Consider the following 20,576-nt stretch of genomic DNA (forward strand, 5'->3'; position numbering starts at 1 on the left):
CTTAATTCCGTGTATATATCCTTGCGTTAAATAGTTGAGACGTCTCTGTAGAACCCTCTTGGAGTCTGGCGCATTTGGCAAAAAACATACCGCAATGTTGGTGGGAATACGCGATAGAGAATCCACTTCATACCTGTTCTGTTCAGTCGCCATTTTGGAAGATTGTGGTAGATGGCAACTGTTGCTAAGGGGGGCAGAGCTGAAGATCGCCAGTCAGAAAGGTCCATTGACAAGAACAACTCAGCATTGCACTGACTATTGAGACTTTTATCATCCTTTGTGCCTTGAGGAGTCTGGGACAGTTTCCTTTATACTTGCTGAAGTTTGCTCGTGAATATAAAAAGAGGAGTGAAGAAGTATGTAAATAAGATGTACATTTTGGCTGAAAATGGCTTGCAACGATGGACATTTGTGTGGTGAAGAAACTGGAACCTTAGACCAGAAGTGGGTCAGCTCTGCTTTTTGGTTGCAAAACAACTGAAAATAGATCAGAGGTCTTCAGTAGGTGGAATGTGGTCTAGATCCGTACCATGATAAATTAATTGTTTCTGTATTGATCTTGAACAATTGTTTTCATGAACACTAGCTAACATGTGCAACTTTTGGGAGGGAATTGACTGTGGTGTTGTGCAACCTTCTGAAATTTCTGATCTAGCCATGCATCCATTTATTTTCTACATCACTATCTGGAGTCTATCCCAGCTATCCCAGCTAACAGCGGGCAGGAGGTGGGGTACACCATAAACTGGTTGCCAACCAATCGCAGGGGACTTTTCAAAAAACAACCATTCACACCTATAGACAATTTAAAGTATTCACTTAACCTGGCATGCATGACCCGGGTCCTCAGAACTGTGAGGCAGATGTGCTAATCACAGCGTCGCCACATTTCTGGTCACTGCAGTAATTAATGTCTGTGTGCACCCTTGGGCACACTGTAAATTCTCCCACACTTTTTCCAATTTAATTAAGTAATGGTGCCACTCCAATGCCAGAAATCACCTAATTCTCCTGCTTGAGTGACAAAAAAACCCATCAACTGACTAGGAAAGTGCTGTCATTATCCTTGAGTGTTGATCAAAAGTAGAATGATGAGAAAGGATTCCATAGATGTTTAATTTCTGTATTTGAAAATAGTCACAGATTGTTTAGTGGTACACTCGCCTGATTTTAGTTCAGGCACCATGGGTTGAGTTCCCACTCAGTGATGGTGTCAATATATAACCTGGGACTAACTGGCAACTAGTTCATGGTCTACTCTGCCAATCGCCTGAAGTTAGCTGAAAAAGGCTGCAGCACTCCCCCGGTCCTTGTGATGCCTAGCAGCCCAGAAAATGGATGGATGGATGTAGTTTAAAAGTCTGCTTTCAAATAACTTTGAACTTTGTGAAAAGTGAGTTTGCATATTTTGACATTAAAATGTAGAGGATTTCTTTTTTCAGATTTTAACGGGTAAATAAATGCCATCTTGTACTTAAGTAAATCTGTGATATTTGGCATCACTGTTTTACATCACCCTTGACTGATGCCTGGTAAAAAAAAAAAAAAAAACAAAAAAAAACCAAACTAGAATAAATTCATGTAATTTGAGCTAATTTTCCTGGCTGCTACAATATCAAGTGACAGATGTCGCTTATTTCATGACCCATTAGCGTTACACATCTGTCAAGTAAATCAGCCAAAGTTGATTCGTGTGTGGGTGTGTGTTTGTGTGTGTGTGCGAACGCTATAAACAGCAGATTTTCATGCCAGGAAAAAGAGTAAGTGTATTAAAAATATTCGAACCATAAATATGGTGGCATGGAAATGCAAAACAACATAAGTTGTGAAACACTAACATTTCAGGAAACAGAAAAACAGAAGACGAAACAAATTGGAATTTCGGACACAAAGTGAGCGGCCGACTTCACAGACATTCTTGGAAATCCCACGGTCTTTTTTGACAAGATTCATCCCACTACAATCTAATTGGCTTCTGCATCGCGGGAAGCGTAGGCTACGCAGATGGTCCAGCCGAAATCACGACTGTATATTTGAACACCCTGAACAGCAAGCATGTACAATCGCTAATTTGGCTGGACGTCTGTTTCATCTGCGTAGCCTACTCTTCCCGCAACGCTCCAGCCAATCATGTTCAAGGGGGGAGGGTCTTGTTGAGAAAGGCCGTGGTATTTCGAAGAATTTTTATGAAATGGGGCCTTCCTTTGTGTCTGTAATTGTAATTCGTTTCATCTTTTTTTCATTCAATTTTTGTTTTCCAAAATGTTAGTGTATCATCTTTTGTTTTTGTGTTTTCTAAAATGTTGAATTGTTTAATGTTTTGTTGTATTTTCTGCATTGTTAAAGTGTTTCACTCTTTGTTGTATTGTTTTACCCATCCAGGCCACCGTGCATAAATGCCCACATACGAAATAATATTGGAACAGAAATTTGCAACAACATGCATGAAACAGACATGACACTCTTCAGGTAATACCAGCCAGAGAAAAACAGTTTCAGGGAAGGGAAGTGCTTTAGTGATTGAAGAGCAACACATTCCGCAGAAACAAATGAAGGAAAAAAGAGTAAGTAAGTAAGTAAGGTGATGAATTCAGTGAAATTGCTCAATAAATTGTCCTTGTATGATGTAAAGCAGCAACATACAAGGTTCTCCTGCAGTTATAAGAAAATTAAAACGTCTCTACACACTATGAACAGAAATTGTGCACATTTGTTCAAAGTTAGGTAATCAAAAGAAATTGCAAAAAAAAAAAAAAAACAATCAGAGCAATTTATTTGGCTCAGGTTTGGATCGGTAAACAGTATATATTCATACACATAATGTATCAGAAGTGATTTTGGCCCAGTTGTCATCACATCCCCTTCCACAACTGATAAAGTACATTCCTCGTTGCTGCCCCGCTGAGCCAGACAGTCACAGGAAGTCTGGTTATTGTCACTCAGACCTTAAACTAATTAACATTTCCCTGAGAATGACCCTTTGGTGTGCAGAACCGAAACGCTGATCAAAAGTGGCCAAGCGCTCGAGGATAAGTGCTGGAAAATGATCATACCTCAGTGATCGTTAGAGACACTGACTGTGGACATTGAAATCCCACATTTGAAACAAACAAAAATCCAGAAATATTCTAAATCTATCTTCGTACTAGCACAACACTCTAACCTATTCACAAATGTTTTTAGGTCAGTCACACATGATGTTCTATTTTTCTTTTCTCGTATGCCCATTTTCCTTTCAATTACCATTATTAGGATTTTCTTTTCATGGTCAAGCCCCTCTGGATTGCTTCCCTTTTAAATTTAATTCAGTGTTCTATAAAATTCCACTTCCTGTTGTTGTTTTTGTGTTTGAGTGATACAGTGAAATCACTGAATTCACATTTCATTCACGTAGTATCTTTCAGATTATGAGACAGAGGTTTTTCACCACTTTTCCTAAAAATTCCAAATATAAAAAGAGAGGCAATGCCCCTTTTCGAGATAGGTTTGACTAGTTTGACTTGAACGTTAAGCATACATTGAACTAAGTCGTAAATTAAGTTCACTTCCGGCATATTCTTTGTCCAAAATTAATTATCCTCATGGGGGTCGCGGGAGTGCTGGAGCCTATCCCAGCTGTCATCGGGCAGGAGGCAGGGTACACCCTGGGTGGTTGCTAGCCAATCGCAGCGCACATGGAAACAGACAGCAGTTGTACTCATAATCACACCTAGGGGCAATTTAGAGTCAACAATTGATGCATGTTTTTAGGATGTGGGCGGAAATCGGAGTGCCCGGAGAAAACCCACGCAGGCACAGGGAGAACATACAATTTCACTCAGGTGGAGCCAGGATTTGAACCCCGGTCCTCAGAACTGTGAGCGCAATGCTTTACAGCTGTTACGCCTTGCCGAATGGGATGACTATGTGATCTATCCATCCATCCATCTGTCCATCCATCCATTTTCTGAGCTGCCAACAATGTATTCCAAAATTAATTCCATTTTATGGGTAAGTCTGACATAGTGGAACCGTGCAAGACCAAATTTGTTTTGTAGTCCAAAGCATAAACTGAATTCTTTCATAAACTGAAGACCTATTTTTATGTGTGCCGTAAATCCAAGCGAGTGTGTGCAGTTTAATATTTTATCAGTGAAAGTGAGTCCTCTGCCTTTATCATTGCGTGCAATACAACCTTTATTGTGAATCAGAAAAAGGTGCAGGCACTAAAGAGAGTGATATTCTAACAAGAAAACAGACAAAGGTGCAGTTTTCATACTTGCTTCACTTCCAGTTCAGTCAGTTTGTTGCTGAAACACGTTTTTTGGGGAAGAAATTAAGACTCAACAAATGTATTCCGTGCAATAAAGTTGGGTTTATGTTTCCACTGTAACCGATTTTATGCTGGTTTCCAACGTTAAAAAACAAAACTCATTATGCTTCAAACTAAACTTCAAGATTGAAAGTTAAACGACCATCACCCTAAACTTCTTATTGGGACCTCACTGCAGCTTTTGTTGCTGCCGGTGGTCTCTTAAAACTGTCATGATCCTGCCGCTTCAGCATGAGCTGTGCGGGTGCCCGCGCGGCTGCGCTAATTGGGAGGAACACACCTGCGCCTCATGCGGGCTGATCATCCCCTGTATATATAGGACCCGGTGACGACTGGTCCTCCGCCAGTTCGTTGAGCTTTATGTCCCGTTCCAGCACTCTCGTATTCCCGATTGAACCTGTGTGTACCGACCTTCGTCCGTTCTCCGACCAACCTTGTAAGCCTGACTCCTTGATACTTCTGCCTGCGTTGATTGTTTCCCCGTGTAGCGACTCCTGCCTGTCCGCTCATCTGTTCTCTTCGCCCGACGTCACAACTACCGCTGCTGCACCGGACTGCCTGCTCGATCCCCGACCTCTGCATACAATAAACGTGTCTCTTCTTGAACTACCTTGCGTCTTCCGAGTTCCTGCATTTGGGTTCTACTCTCGTCTCCGATGGGACGTGACAAAAACAGCAAATAAGTCCAGTAACAGCTAGAGAATAGATTGATAGGGGTAAGCCAAGTGGTTCAAATTAAGGTGAATGTTTAGTGCAGGACGACCAGTCCAAACAATCACCAACCTAACTATTGGTGTATAAATATTGCAAAACAAAACCACTCTTTACTTTTGCTTTTCATCATACATTTTAATCTATCTCGGCTGCAGAATCTTTTAACTTGCCTTTGTAAGATGTTTAGCATTTGAAGACCTTTCTCCAAGGACATTCCAACCGCTAAAAAATAGGGAACATACATATTATTTTGTGGAAAAAAGAGATCTTATAAAATTGAATGTAATATATGACTATGACTAAAAAAATGAGATCCTGAAGTAATTCCACCAGTTTACCACGGCAAGAGGGAGCACACCAAAGGGGGAAAAATATATTTTCATAGTATAACTTGTCCTTTCAATTAATATTAATGATCATAAAAATGGAGAAAAAAATCTAATCTTGACATCTGGCTTTTTAAGCTCTCTAATGTGCAATGAATGTGCAATATTTTATACACTAGTATACAACTTTTTAATTAAACTATACAGAAAAGCACTTTGAAAATATAATCATGAACAGTGTTGATTGGGACTAATTAACATCGTTCATTGGGGGTTAAAAACCAGCCTCTACAACATTTTCCTTGACTTTAACTGCCTCTACTAATCATTCTATATTTCAGCACTATCACACACAAACAAGAGCAACTCAATGTAAACTAAAAATCAAAATAAAAATATATTTAGCACAGCAATGCAACTAATCAAAACTGTACACTCTGACCTGAAGCTGTCAAAAGCAGATAATCAGAAGCCACAAACATCCACTCACTGGTCACAACATTAGGTACACTTACGCAGCAAAACGGGACCAAGTAAAGAAATAGCATCAAATGAATGCTCCGTGTAAAGAATTTATTTTTTACTTAATTTGTGTTTGCCAATATCTGTTTGATATGTTGCCATCTTACACTGAAAAGTCGTTCATATTCTATATATATTTTTGAGTTGTTCTCATTTGACAGTGTACTCAATGTTGAGGCTTGTGAATGTATAATAAATATTTATTGGCACGTGAGTAAAACATTTACAAGTATGTCGTAAAACACAACTGTAATGTTCTAAGTAATAATAAAAAATAATAAATATGAGATTAAAAATGTAAGGATGGTACCTTTATGTGTTCCCATTGATAAGACCTATTAGAGGGATATTTCCAGGTTCCACACACTGCAGCCCCCACATATGACACATGGAACAAGATCCGTAGGGATTATTATCAACAATATAGACAAATTCAGCATATGCACAAGAGCAACACATTTCAATCAACATTTTGTAATCATATAATATGGAAATACGTAATATGTGAATTCTTCTAGTGCTTGTCAATGAAGTAAAGAATCAAATTCTCTCAACATCACATGCATTAGTGATAATAAACCTGAATGTACATCCTAACTATTCGAGCAGACCTGAACTTGCATGTGATTGGTAGAGAAATGGTTGCTTTATTCAGTGAGTTGCACTTATAGTGCTTCGTCAGACCTTGAAGTTGAAATATATCTGATGTAACCTTCCTCTAGCTCCGTTTTCATCCTTGTAATTTACCTGCAGCTGCTGTAATTGACTTTTTGACCTGTGATACAGCTAGCGCTCCCACACTGTGTGCTAAATGCTCACCAGTACAAATAGTAGAAGAAGGACAGGACAAAGAAGGACAGCTTGCACCAGGCCTCTTTCAGGCAGAACTTGAGTGTGTCGCCGTTCATAACCGAAGCTGGGTCGTAGATCAACTCCTTGGTATCCGTTGGGGAATGGAAGTACCTACCGCAAGGGGAAAGAACACAACACGGGTAGTTGACCTGTTCGACACCACAGTTTAGGATAGTGGTGGTTGAGGGTATGGAATCAAATTGAAAGTTGCTGGTCTATTTTCTTCCACTTACCTGAGGTCGGAGAACTGGACACTCTAATCAGATGCCTAAGCCACCTGATATGGCTCTTCTTAATATGGAGGAGCATGCTGAGCCTCCTTCTGGAAGACCAAACTTCAAACCTTATCTCCAAGGGAGAGCCCAGACATCTTGGAAACACATTTCGACCATTGTATCGACTGGAAAATTGAGAAGTTCACCTTTTGGCTTAGCTCCTCTTGCAACATAATGGACCGATGCATACTCTGCATCACAGCAGATGCTGCAGCGATCTACCTGTTGATCTCTTGTTACATTCTTCCCTCACTTGTGAACAAGCACCCAAGAACCTTGAACTCCTCTATTTGGGGAAGGATCGCATCCCTGACCTGGAAAGGACATGTTACCCTTTTCTGACAGAAGACCATGGTCTCAGATTTGGAGGTGTTGATTTTCATCTCAGCCTCTTCTCACTCAGCTGCGAACCTCTTCAGTGACAGTTGGATGTCACGACTTGATGAAGCCAACAGAACTAAATTATCTGCGAGAAGCAGAAATGCAGTACTGAGGCCACCAAACTGGACCCTATCTACGTGTCAGCTGGACCAAAAAATTCTGGATCTAAAAGTAATGTAAGGAATTGATGACGAAGGGCAGCCTGGGTGGAGTCCAATCTCTAGGGAAAACAAGCACAACTTACTACAGGCACTGCGACCCAAACTCTGACACTGGTTGTACAGGGACTGAACAGCTCATATTTCGGGGTTTGGCACCACTTACTCCCACAGGAACCCCGAGAGACACGGTTGCATGCCTTCTCCAAGTCCACAAAATACATCTAGACTGGTTGGGCTAATTCTCATGCACCCTTGATGACCCTCCCAAGAGTGTAGAGCTGGTCCTCTGTTTCATACCCAGGACAAAAACCACACTATTCCTTCTGAATCTGAGATTTGACTTACTGACAGAAGCTCCTCTCCTGAATGTCTGAAAAGACCCTACCAGGTAGGCTGAGTGGTGTGAGCTCACTGTAGTTGGAACATAGCCTGCGGTCCCCTATCCTGAAAAGGGGGATCACCACCCCTGTCTGCCAATTTAGAGGCACTGTCCCTGATGTTCATGCGATATTACGGAGGCAGACAGCCGTACAACATACAGAGCCTTTAGAAACTCCAAGAGCTTCTCATCCATCCCTGGGGCCTTGCCACCAAGGATCATTTAAACCACCTGGATTACTTAAACCCCAGAGATAGGACAGCTTCCTCATGGGAAGGACTATTGGTGGATGAAATCTTTGAAGTATTCTCTCCAGCGACTCAGAATGTCCTGAGTCAAGGTCAACAGCGTCCCATTCCCATTATACACTGTGTTGATAGTGCACTGCTTTCCCCCTCCTGAGATCCCGGATGGTGGACCAGAATTTCCTTGACGCCCTCTAGAATGATTTTTTTTCCATGGGCTCGCCGAACTCCTCCCCTGCCCACAATAACCACCAGTTGGATTATGCTTGGCTAGCAATTACCTTTCAGCTGCCTCTGGAGGCAGAAAGGCCAAAAAGACCCGATAGGACTCTTTCTCTAGCTTGATGGCATTCCTCACTGTTCATGTCCGCCAACAGGTTCGGGGATTGATAGGACAGGCACCAACCACAGCTTCTGTTGGCTGTCTCAGCAAGAGTCAATGTCCCTCCCCTGGAACATGAGCAAAATTCTGTCAGAGGTGGGACTGGCAGGAGATTCTGACAGATGTTCCCAGCAGACGCTCACAATACATTTCGGACCAGGCTCTCATCCATTTGCTCATAGGTTGAAAGCTCCTCTGTTCACCAAGGCATGTGGCCACAGGTCTGATGACACAACTGCAAAGTCAATCATTGAACTACGACTTAGGGTGTCCTGGAGCAAAATGCACATGTGGACACCTCAATGTTTGTGCATGGTGTTCATGATGGACACAGCATGGTGAGCACAGAATCCCAATAACAGAGCACCACTCGGTTTCTGATCGGGGATGGGGGAGCGTTCCTCCCAATCATGCCATTCCATGTCTCATTGTAATTGCTCACGTGACCATTTAAGTCCCTAGTAGAACGATGGACTCCCCAGTGGGATAACTCTCCAGCACACCATTCAGGGTATATTTCATAAGATAAATATGTAAGTTAAAAAATTAAAAAGTAAAAAATACGTTTATTTCGTGATGCGATGTGTTAAAATGCTTTAAAAGAAAAGGCGTCAGAGTGACACCTCTTGACCTGTGAGGATTATTCAGTTTCTTTCTGGAGTGTGTGGTCAGTACGCCAAAAGAGTTTCTTTGACGTATCTCCAGTGAAAATATGAGCATGGTGAACATTAAGTCTGAGAAAAACCAGAACTACGCTGAATGTGTTCTAAACATTTGAACCTTTGGAAACTTTCGTCTTTGTAAGTATTATACGTTCACAGACATTAGGTTGAGGTCACAATTGTGTTTTATTTGAGAGCTTGACGTAAACGAGTGATTGTTGATACAGCTATTGTTGCGATTAGCATAAATAAGCTAGCTACCTGTACTTTGCACAATGTCACACAGTGCACAGTGTAATGTATATTTGTCTGTATCTTTCAGTTGCATTTTTTTAATTAATTTACCACAAAACCAACAAAAGTACGCTTTGTTTACGGAGTTTCTTTATAAGTTCGCTTGCTGTCTAGCTTCACATAGTAATGTGTCTTGAGGACAGAAGACCAGGACAGATATGGAATCGCTGCAAGGAAGCAGATTGAATGTAAATGAAAAATATGGATAGTACATACCATATATTTGGATTTCAAAGTTGAGAGGATTGTAATGTCAAAAATTGCATAGAATATACTTTAGGCTTATATGATTAATCACAGTCACACAATAAAGTTAATCATGTATAATAAACAGATACGATATGTATCAATATACAGTATGCTGAGCAGTTACGGGCAGAATTGCAAATGCCTGCGGGGCCGTAACAGGTGTTACGGTCCTGCTGATTAATCATGAAGTTGTCATCTTGATATTATTAGACAGTATATTATGAGCAGATGTCAACGTAACACATGTTAAAACATCCAAGACCTAAAAGGCATGGTAACCTTTTTAAACAACTGAAACAACTCCAAATTTCGGTGTCACCAGTTCAAATAATTCTTACAAATAGGATCTTGGCACCATTTGTACAATGTGTAATTTTTTTTCTTTCCACTACTGCCATAACTCATATCCAGATTGGGCCATAGGGAGAAAAGTACAGAAATGGGTCAACCCACGTAGTGTAAATGGAACTTTAAAAAACCTTTTGTATGAAGTCCAAAAGTCAATAAAATATAAAAAGTTACAACTGAGGAGCAAAAATGAAATCAAAATATGATCATACAAAGGCATCCGGTTTCACTGGCTGCTAATCCTTTTAATTACTAAAATTCAACATTGGCTTTAACCATCAACCCAGGAGGGATGCGAGTATCACAACATGTGCCAATGCAGTCCACTCCCATTAGGAGATATGTGTATTTGGCTCTCCATCACTGCCACTCTCCACTGAATCACCTTGTCGAGATTAGCTATCACTCACATCCTTTCTCATCTGCCTCAGCGTCCAAGCCTCCAGCTGTTCCTCTTTCCCTTCTCCACCTCTGCCTTGCTCCCCCTCTCCTGTTTTTTCATCTTCTCATTTCAGCTGCATGGGAAGCAGCATCTGTAGCCAGAAGGCATCTGGCACAGTCTCCAATTAATGAAACAGCAAGACGTGTTTTCTCTCCCTGACTCTGCGCGCCTTTGCAACAACAACCAGCTGAGCTCAGACCCATCAGATTGCTTGCGGTCTGCATCAGGATAGAACAGTCGTAATGACAGAGAAAGATGAATTAATGGTGACCCAATTTCCACTTGCTAGCTTCCGGGGCTCCAGAAATGTAATATATATATATATATGAGAAACACTGATATTGAGGGAAATCTTGACTGTCTGCATATTCATGTACACAAAATGACTGCTTTGTTTCGTTCAATTTACAGTACACTGTATAAACCCTTGGAAGCGAAACTCTGTATAAATGCCAATAAAACCAGTGGTTCCCAAACTATTTTTCCCCCCGCCGCCTGTAGACATTATATCTTCTGAATCAACCAAAACACAAACAACAGCTGACTGTAAGCTACTGATGAAAAGTGTTCATGGTGCCCCCTCGCCCATCATACTGCCGTGCTCCGCCCCCCAATTTAAAAACCACTGCCTGAACCCATTTCAGCAACCTTTGGTATACGTTCAGTCATTTTCTTGGGCTTTTATTTCTATAATTGTAATTCTAAATGATGAGAATGGTGTTTTCCCATTTTGTTCAGCGAAAATGTAGGGTTTGTTGACTTTATTGGTCAATTTTAATATGCTAGCAGCCCGCGCATACTGCAGCCACCATTTATTGTTGCCCAACCTTGCTGCCTTCCTCTGTTCGGAAAGCTGTTGATGCTTGTTACATATGAGTTACACTTAATGTGGTTAATATGTTGCTGAGCTGTAGAGGTGAAATAACGTGCACCAGTTGCCAATGCTGCATAAGTCACTCATCATCTCCACTCCAGCGAATAAACTACATTTTTTCACAAGTATTTCTTATGACGGAGGATGAAGGGAGCATAATATGAAAGATGGACTTTGGGAAGCCAGTGGCTATCAGGACACGATGTTACAACAGCAAATAATTGATTGGGCAGTACAGTTCACTTCTCACATATGTCTATCTGGAATCCCTTTATAGCAGAGATTACCCAGTTTTGAAGGAAAAATAGCAGGCATATTAATAGGTGTCTATCCATGAAAATATTGGAACACACGATAACGCTCGACAGCTACATAACACAGGGACCAGAAATCGGAAATAAATTTGCATCTCACAATTGCTACATCACTAGAGAAAACAGGCTGATAAATTTAATAGGACGTTAATCAAATAAATATTTTGAGAATAAGATAACCTTTATCACTCTCATAATGGAGAAATTTGCACATTTTCAGCAGCAATACTGTATACAGGAAACATAAAATAAGCAAGCAAGAGAAGCCAATGCAAATGCATCCACCAGGTTGATGAAATAAATACTTTGAAATACAGTAGTTGCTCTACTTACGAAATTAATCCGTTCCAGAAGTCGTTTCATAATGTGAATTTTTCGTACGTTGTGAATTTTGGTTGCTGAGTGTAGTCAGTGAAAACAACTGTGTGTGTGTGTGTGTGCGTGTGTGGCAAAAACATGTGTGCGTGGGCGTGCGTGTGTGTGTATGTGTGCCACCAATATAAAACCGGCACTCACTTTCATGTTTACGGAAACGCACACACAAATGCTTGCACATGCACGCACGCATGCACATGCAGCCACACACACACACCATTTTCTCACCAATGCAATTTTGATGCAAAGAGAACAAAGGTGATGAGAATACGCAATTTGCAATGCTATGGGTGATTGACGGGGGAGAAGCACTGACTACGTCACATCAGCTGTGCAGCACACTAAACCAGCTCACAATATGGACTACAGACGAATGTCAATGTCTTCACTGTAAACATTAAGTATTGTAAATTATTTTGTGAGTCCGTCTTTATTATATGACAATATATGACTACGCACTTCAATATGAATAATTAACCAACAATGCATTATGCACTTAACATGCCAGTAAAACAAACTGTGAACTCACTTTTTACTGAGGAAAATAAAATTCATGTGGCAATAGTGAACTTGTGCATTTCTATGCAAATTCATGGCGCTTTACCGTCACTTTGCATTTTATCATAAACAATTACCAACTGTTTTGCTTGCCGTCTCCTTTTTGTAACATCCATGTAAATAAGGGGTGTCTTAAAACTAAATAAATAAAGGTGCTGAGAAGAGGATAATCAGAGAGTGCAGTGGTGAATTGTACAAGACAGTTCCTCTCCTCTCTCCTCACGAGACTTGAACTGGTGTCTTTGCTTCCTTTTTTGTTCTGTTTAATGAATGTCTGATTGGTGAACCTGACACTCCCAATCTCTTTGTTTGTTAAAAAAAAAAGCGGTCTGCATGAGTGGCCAAATGTGATCATATAGTTGGACTCCACATTGTTCAAATCATCAGTCACAAGTGACCAAATCTGGTTTCAAAACTACTTTCTTGGAAAAAGTCACATATTACTTGGCTCGTTCCTAAAAATAGCACTTGATGCCACTTTAGTGTGGCATCACTGCCAGTAAGTTGCAAACAATTCTATCAAATATCTAAGAAATTGGATAACATATATTCCTGTTTAGTTACAGGAACTGCTTCCGGTCCCCGAACTGGTGGCAGCAAAAACGAGGAGGCTCTGGCAAAGCTGATTGTACAATAATAAACCCTGCTGAATTTGGACGGAATGTTGTGAATACTCAAAGTGGGACGCCCCTTGTGACGACTTCAATGGACTAAGAATCATCATCTGTGAAATCTTAGTACACAAATTGGAGCTGTATTCGATTGCGTTTGAAGCAGCATCGCCTAGCTTAGCCTAGCCGAGCTTGCTAACAACAAGACACATCAGGAATCAAATATTTCCTGAGGAGGAAAACATCAATCGCTAGTACCTACAAGACCTGCAAAATCTATGTATCATATACAACGAAGTCCGTAAGTACTAGTAGTGAGAAAGTTGGACAAGTAGAAAGGCCAACTTAAACTTGCCCCTCGGCCCAGACTACCTTGGCTGAGCTGGCTTACAACGAGACGCGTTTGTGACCAAACCGTTGCTGTTGAAGAAGCATAGAACGTGAATAACTGCATAGTCTTGTTCAACCTACTCAACTTGTACAACGATGATCGTGATGACGACTCATCCTGCGACTACTGAAGTGAGTGCCATTGGTTTGAATCTCTTTCATCCCCATATCCTTTAAATCTACATATTCTTTACATTTTTCAAACTCGAACCTTCTTAACCATATCCCTTTTAACTTTAACTTTAACATAGACAAGGTAATATGTGAATTGTGTTACTTATGTACTCGACTTTGTTTATTTGACTGCTTCAATTTGGATTTTACCTTTAACATAGATTAAGTTGTATGTGAATTGTATACCTTATGTGTTGACTTTGTTAATTTGATTGCTTTTTTTTTTTTTCCAGCCCTTTGGGGAACACAATATTGTGCGACCTGTAGGCCGGTCCCAACCCTGGATAAATGCAGAGGGTTGCGTCAGTAAGGGCATCCGACGTAAAACCTGGCCAAACATCTATGAGCGTTCATCAAACGAATTCAATAACAGATAGGTCGTGGCATGGACTAAATACGCCCGCCCCCGACACTGTTAATCTGCAAGGCGTAGGTAGAAATTCAGATTATGTGGGTCGAAGGCAAAAGAGAGGAGGAAAGCGGCTCGGACGGCAGAAGAAGAAGAGGAATGCACAGACCCTACAGCTGTGTGTAGGGACTTTGAATGTTGGGACTATGACAGGAAAAGCTTTGGAGTGAGTTGACATGATGATTAGGAGGAAGGTTGATACATTGTGCATCCAGGAGAGCAAGTGGAAAGGGAGTAAGGCTAGAAGCTGAGGAGCAGGGTTTAAATTATTTTACCATGGTGTACATGGGAAGAGAAATGGAGTAGGGGTTATTCTTAAGGAAGAGCTGGCTAAGAATGTATTGGAGGTGAAAAGAAGATCAGATCTAGTGATGAGGATGAAATTTGAATTTGAGGGTATTATGTATAATGTGATTAGCGTCGATGTCCCACAGCTCGGATGTGACCGTGAGTTGAAAGAGAAATTCTGGAAGGAAATAGATGAAGTAGTCCTGAGCATCCCAGTCAGAGAGAGAGTTGTGATTGGTGCAGATTTCAATGGACATGTTGGCAAAGGAAACGGGGGCGATGAAGAAGTGACGGGTAAGTACGGCATCCAGCAAAGGAACTTTGAGGGTCAGATGGTGGTGGACTTCACAAAAAGGATAGAATTGGCAGTGGTAAACACTTATTTCCAGAAGAGACAGGAACATAGAGTGACCAACAAGAGCAGAGGTAGAAGCATGCAGGTGGATTATATTTTGTGCAGATGATGTAATTTGAAGGAGGTTACTGACTGTAAGGTAGTGGTAGGGGAGAGTGTGGCTCGACAGTCTTGGATGGTGGTGTGTAGGATGACTCTGGTAGCGGGTAGGAAGATTAAGAAGGCAAAGTTAGAGCAGAGAATCAAGTGGTGGAAGTTGAGAAAGGAAGAATGTTATGTAGCCTTTCGGAAAGAGCTGAGACAGACTGTAGATGGACAGGAAGAGCTCCCAGAAGACTGAAATACTACTGCCAAGGTTTTCAGAGAGGCAGGCAGGAGAGTACTTGAGTGTCTTCTGGTAGGAAAGGGGAGAAGGAAACGTGGTGGTGGAACCCCAAAATACAGGAAGTCATTCAAGGAATGAGATTAGCGAAGAAGAAGTGGGGCATGGAGAGGACTGAGGAGAGGTGAAAGGATTACATTGAAATGCGACATAGGGCAAAGGTCGAGGTGACAAAGGCTAAATAAGAGGGATATGAAGACATGTACACCAGGTTGGATACGAAAGAAGGAGAAAAGGCTCTCTACTGGTTGGCCAGATAGAGAGATAGAGATGGGAAGGATGTGCAACAAGTAAAGGTGATTAAGGATAGCGATGGAAATATGTTGACTGACGCCAGTAGTGGGCTAAGTAGATGGAAAGAGTCCTTTGAGAAGTTAATGAATGAAGAAAATGGGAGAGAAGGTAGAGTAGAAGAAGCAAGTGTGAATGACCAGGAATTGGCAATAATTATTCAGGGGGAAGTTAGAAAGGCACTGAACAGGATGAAAAATTGAAAGGCAGTTAGTCCCGATGACATACCAGTGGAGGTATGGAAGCAATTTGGAGAGGTGGCCATGGAGTTTTGGACCAACTTATTTAATAGAATACTAGCGGTAGAGAAGATGACAGAAGAATGGAGGAAAGTGTACTAGCTCACATTTTTAAGAACAAAGATGATGTTCAGAACTGTGGAAACTACAGAGGAATAAAGATAATGAGCCACACAATGAAGTTATGGGAAAGAGTAGTGGAGGCTCGACTCAGGTAAAAGTAAGTATATGCGAGCAACAGTATGGTGTCATGCCTGGAAAGAGTACCACAGATGCATTAGAAAAAGACAAAGATATTCCTGTTTAGTTAGTAGAGCAATTATGGATATATTTATTAGGGATCGCAAAAACTTTACTTTCATAATCGGTTTTAACCGAACACCTGTAGCAAAAAAACGATTAACCGGTTTTAAAATCAGTACCATTGTGGTGTTTACATAATTCACCCGCGGGACCTCGAGTTGGGGTGCGGGGTTCCGCACGGACTGTTTTTGTTGTTGCTCTTCCGGAGTGACGAGTTCACAGAGTTCCCGCCGTTATGCGAGTAGTGTTTTGATGTCTGCCAATAAAACAAGTTTTGTTCCTGTGTCCTACACTCCGCCTCCGATTCCTTTTCTCCGGCGCTACACCATCGAGTAGTTTGTATACAATATTGACAAACAAGCTTGTTGAATGTGGCTTTGAATAACACACTCGTTTAAGTTAAATTTTTGTTCTTTTTTTTTGTAAAAATGTTTTAATGTTAACATTCTTGAAAAAAGTGGAAGTGATCTTGAAAAAATAGCACAATGTGGAATACCAGAACCGGAAAAAATTATTGGAAATTTTAACTGATTTCAAAAGTCCGCTTACGGTTTCGGTTTTAAACAATCGAAAACCGGTTATAACCGATTAATTGTAACAGTTTGCGATCCCTAATATATATACATTTTACTAAATAATGAATGACAAGATTGGATTCCTCTTTTAGATAATTGGTAATTTTTTTCTCAAATCCACATTGTGGATACACGGAGTATTCAAAATGATAGCAGTCCAAATTTAATGCACGTTTTCGGTATTTTTTTTATTACTACATGTGAAACAATTTAGCAGTTGGTGCAGTAGATTCACTGACAACCAACAAAACCCAGCATTCATAATATACACATTTAATTTTGTTAAAACGGGGTGTTAAAAAATAGCAGTGTGGCATTCAATCAATGAAGCCACCACCTGTTGAACATGCATTTCTCCTTTAAAGCCTGAGTAAAATGGGTGGTTCAACACATTTTTCAAAGTAACAATGTAATTTGATCCAAAGTTTGATTGGAGAGGGGAATCTTATCAAGAGGTGCAAAAAAATTTATAAAGCTGTTCAGCTAAAATGAGCTCCCATGCCTTTAAAATAGAGATCAAAATCAGAGACCTGACAGAAAACCGAAGACAAACATGAAAATGGATGCCAGAATAACCAGAATGGCAAAGGCTCAGCCAATGATCAGCTCCAGGTCGATCAAGGAGAGTCTGGAGTTACATGTAAGTACTGTGACAGTGAGAAGACCTATTCTATTTTCAAAAATCTCCCGCAAAGTCGCTCTCTGAACAAAAAAAGCTATGTGCAGAAAAGGCTACAATTAGCCAAAGAACACATCAACTGGCCTAAAGGAAAGTGCAGGAACATTTTGTGGACTGATGAGAGTAAGATTGTTCTTTTTGCGTCCAGGGACTGCAGACAGTTTGTGAGATGACCCCTAAACTCAGAATTCAAACCACAGTACACAGTGAAGACAGTGAAGCATGGTGGTGCAAGCATCATGAAATGTGCATGTTTCTCCAGCCCAAGGATCATGGAGCAGTTTTTAAATGTCAAAATACTTGAAGAGGTCATGTTGCCTTCTGCTGAAGAGGACATGCCCTTGAAATGGGTGTTTCAACAAGACAATGACCCCAAATACTAGTAAACATGCAGTCTTTGTCTCAAACTAAAAAAAATGATGTCATGGAGTGTCCAGCCCAATCCCCGGACCATAATCCAAATGAGAACTTGTGGGGTGACATATAAAATGCTGTTTCTAACGCAAAACCAATAATTATAAATGAATTGTGGAATGCTGTTAAAGAATCTTCGAGTGGAATAAGAGCTGAAACATGCCAGTTAGTTGATTTCATGCCACACAAATGTGAAGCAGTTATAAGAAACTGTTGTAATACAACTAAATATTAGTTTAGTGATTCAAAGGATTGGTAAATACTTGAAACAAAAAGTTTGTACAAATTACTTTTGAGTTTGTAACAGGGGTATCAAACTCCCTTTGGTCTGCGAGCCGAATACAGCTTAATTTGAGATCAAGGGAGCCGGACCAGTAAACTCATTGCAAAATTACATAGAACTAACAATAAGCCCACTTTTTTCCTTTGTATTAGTCACTAATACTAATAATTAGTGCAAAGAATGAGTAAATTATCAAAATGTTTATTAACAGAATTTTCCTTTTACATTATGAACAATATATTATGAACAAGAGAATAACATAAGAACATAAATAAACTATGTGCAATTTTAACAACACTTTTACACAGTTAAACATATATTTAAGTGTGTTGTACATAAAACTGATCACAGAAATAGTAACAATGTTCCAAAAACATTTAGTACCAGCCTTGTGGAACTTAAAAACACTGTTTTTCAACATCTGGAAAGCAATTTGAACAAATGAATAACTTTCACAGCAATTATTCGTCTTGCTTGGAATTTGCCCTTGAAACTTGACATCGTTTATCCTGCACATGTGCATCAATATGAGGCATCATGTCCTGAGAAGCAGCCAATTTCAGAATCTCATTCAAATGCTTATGTGTGAGCTTTGAGCACAGCTTTGTTTCATTAATGTTCATTAGTGAGAAAACATGCTCACAAAGGTAGGTTGTCCCAAACATGGAGAATGTTTTAGCAGCTAGTGCTGTCAATTCGGGATAGCCTGGTAGGAGGTACTTGTAAAATGTGTTACAGAGGCAAATCTGTCCTTCAGTTCTACATCACACTGCAAATCAATGATTTCAAGTTGCATGGCAACGGGCAAATCAGAAGCTTTGACTGTGAATGGTGAGCGAAAAACTGCAAAATCTGTTTCAAGTTCGCTAAAAACCTGAAATCTTTTCTCAAACTCCATCAACAGCCCTGAAATCTTCTCTTTGTACCGTTTCACGTCAGAATTAACGCTTGCTGCGCACATATCTTTTAAACAGGGAAAATGAGCAGGGTCACCGCTTGCCACCTGCGTCTCCCATAACCCGAGCTTTAACTTGAATGCACGTATGCTGTCATAATACTGTGTTACGATTTTTTTTGCGTCCCTGCAACATTTTGTTAAGAATATTCAAGTGCTCAGTGATGTCAACCATAAACGCAAGGTCCTGCAGCCACAAGATGGCATTGTAATTCCTTAACAGGTTTACCTTTTTTCTCCATGAATTGTCCGATTTCATCGCGTAAATCAAAGAAGCGCTTTAGCACAGCACCTCTGCTTAACCATCGTACGTTCGTGTGATAAGGCACACCATGGATAATGTTACAGTCACTGAGAAAGCTGTCAAATTGACGATGATTGAGACCTCTGGCTCGGATGAAATTAACAGTTCAGACAACCACCTCCATGACGTGATCCATTCTTAGCGATTTGCTGCATAATGCCTCCTGATGCAAATTGCAATGAAATGTCCAAAAATTACCTCCCCCATTTGCGGCTTGTACTTTATCTCTGAACTTTGTCACAACACCTGCCTATTTACCGATCATTGACGGCGCACCATCAGTAGCCAGGCTTACGGCGCGTGACCAGTCCGCTCCGACTCTCTCCACCGCTCCAACGACGGAGCTGAAAATGTCCTCAGCTGTTGTGGTGTCGATCATCGGCACCAGCTCGAGAAACTCCTCTGTGACATTCAAAGTCTTGTCAACTCCACGAATGAATATGGCCAGTTGTGCGACGTCCGTGATATCAGTACTCTTATGAATCGCAACAGAAAATGCCACAAATGACCCCACTTTGCGTTTTAGTTGGTGGTCCAAATCTGCAGAGAGTTCCGAAATCCTGTCTGCCACGGTATTTCTTGTCAAGCTTATATTGGCGAAAGCATGTCGCTTCTCAGGACACACAATTTCAGCAGCCGTCAGCAAGCAGTTTTTGATGAACTCTCCATCACTGTACGGCTTGGATGCCATTGCTATTTGGCTTGCAATTAGGTAGCTGGCTTTCACCGCAGCATCACTGGCTTCTCGGCTCCGGGTGAAAACAGATTGCTGTTTCTTCAGACGCGCCATCATTTCATTTACCTTCTGTTTTCTCAATTCTCCATGCAAACTGTTGTATTTTTCGCCATGCTGAGTTTCGTAATGGCACCGAATATTGTATTCTTTAAGCACCGAAACTTGCTGCTGGCACACCAGGCACACGGGTTTCCCATTCACCTCCGTGAACATATAAGAACATGTCCATTTTTCTTGAAAAGTCCGACACTCTGTGTCTACATTTCTCCTTTTTGACAAAGACATTTTGCTGATGAGGGTGCGAGGCAAACGGAAAAGTAGATAATGCAATTGTCGCCAATAGACGCTGTACAGACGTTCAATTTTACCAGGTCAAGGTGGTCCTAGTTCTGCCGCAGCGTTGCTTTCATGTTGTCTGCACGTACTAAAACACTGCGCCCCCTAGCGGATAACACAAGAACTACAAAGTTGAAAGAAAATTCACATTTTTTTATACAATGCAGCTTTCTTCCCCGGGCTGTAC

The 20,576-nt window shown here is 40.8% G+C and overlaps 1 protein-coding gene across 1 annotated transcript in view; it reads right to left on the reverse strand.

Annotated features, from left to right (window-relative positions):
* Positions 1–20,576, reverse strand: part of cnih3 (cornichon family AMPA receptor auxiliary protein 3) — a 114,543-nt gene that overhangs the window by 2,719 nt on the left and 91,248 nt on the right. Inside the window, exons 6-7 of the mRNA XM_061812528.1 lie at positions 6,694–6,837; positions 6,185–6,240 (exon numbers count right to left, since the gene is read on the reverse strand). Coding sequence (XP_061668512.1) covers positions 6,213–6,240; positions 6,694–6,837 — 172 coding nt within the window. The 3' untranslated portion in view covers positions 6,185–6,212. The remainder of the gene's footprint in view (positions 1–6,184; positions 6,241–6,693; positions 6,838–20,576) is intronic.

This window comes from Syngnathoides biaculeatus, chromosome 23, assembly GCF_019802595.1.
Source record: "Syngnathoides biaculeatus isolate LvHL_M chromosome 23, ASM1980259v1, whole genome shotgun sequence".
Classification (NCBI taxonomy): domain Eukaryota; kingdom Metazoa; phylum Chordata; class Actinopteri; order Syngnathiformes; family Syngnathidae; genus Syngnathoides; species Syngnathoides biaculeatus.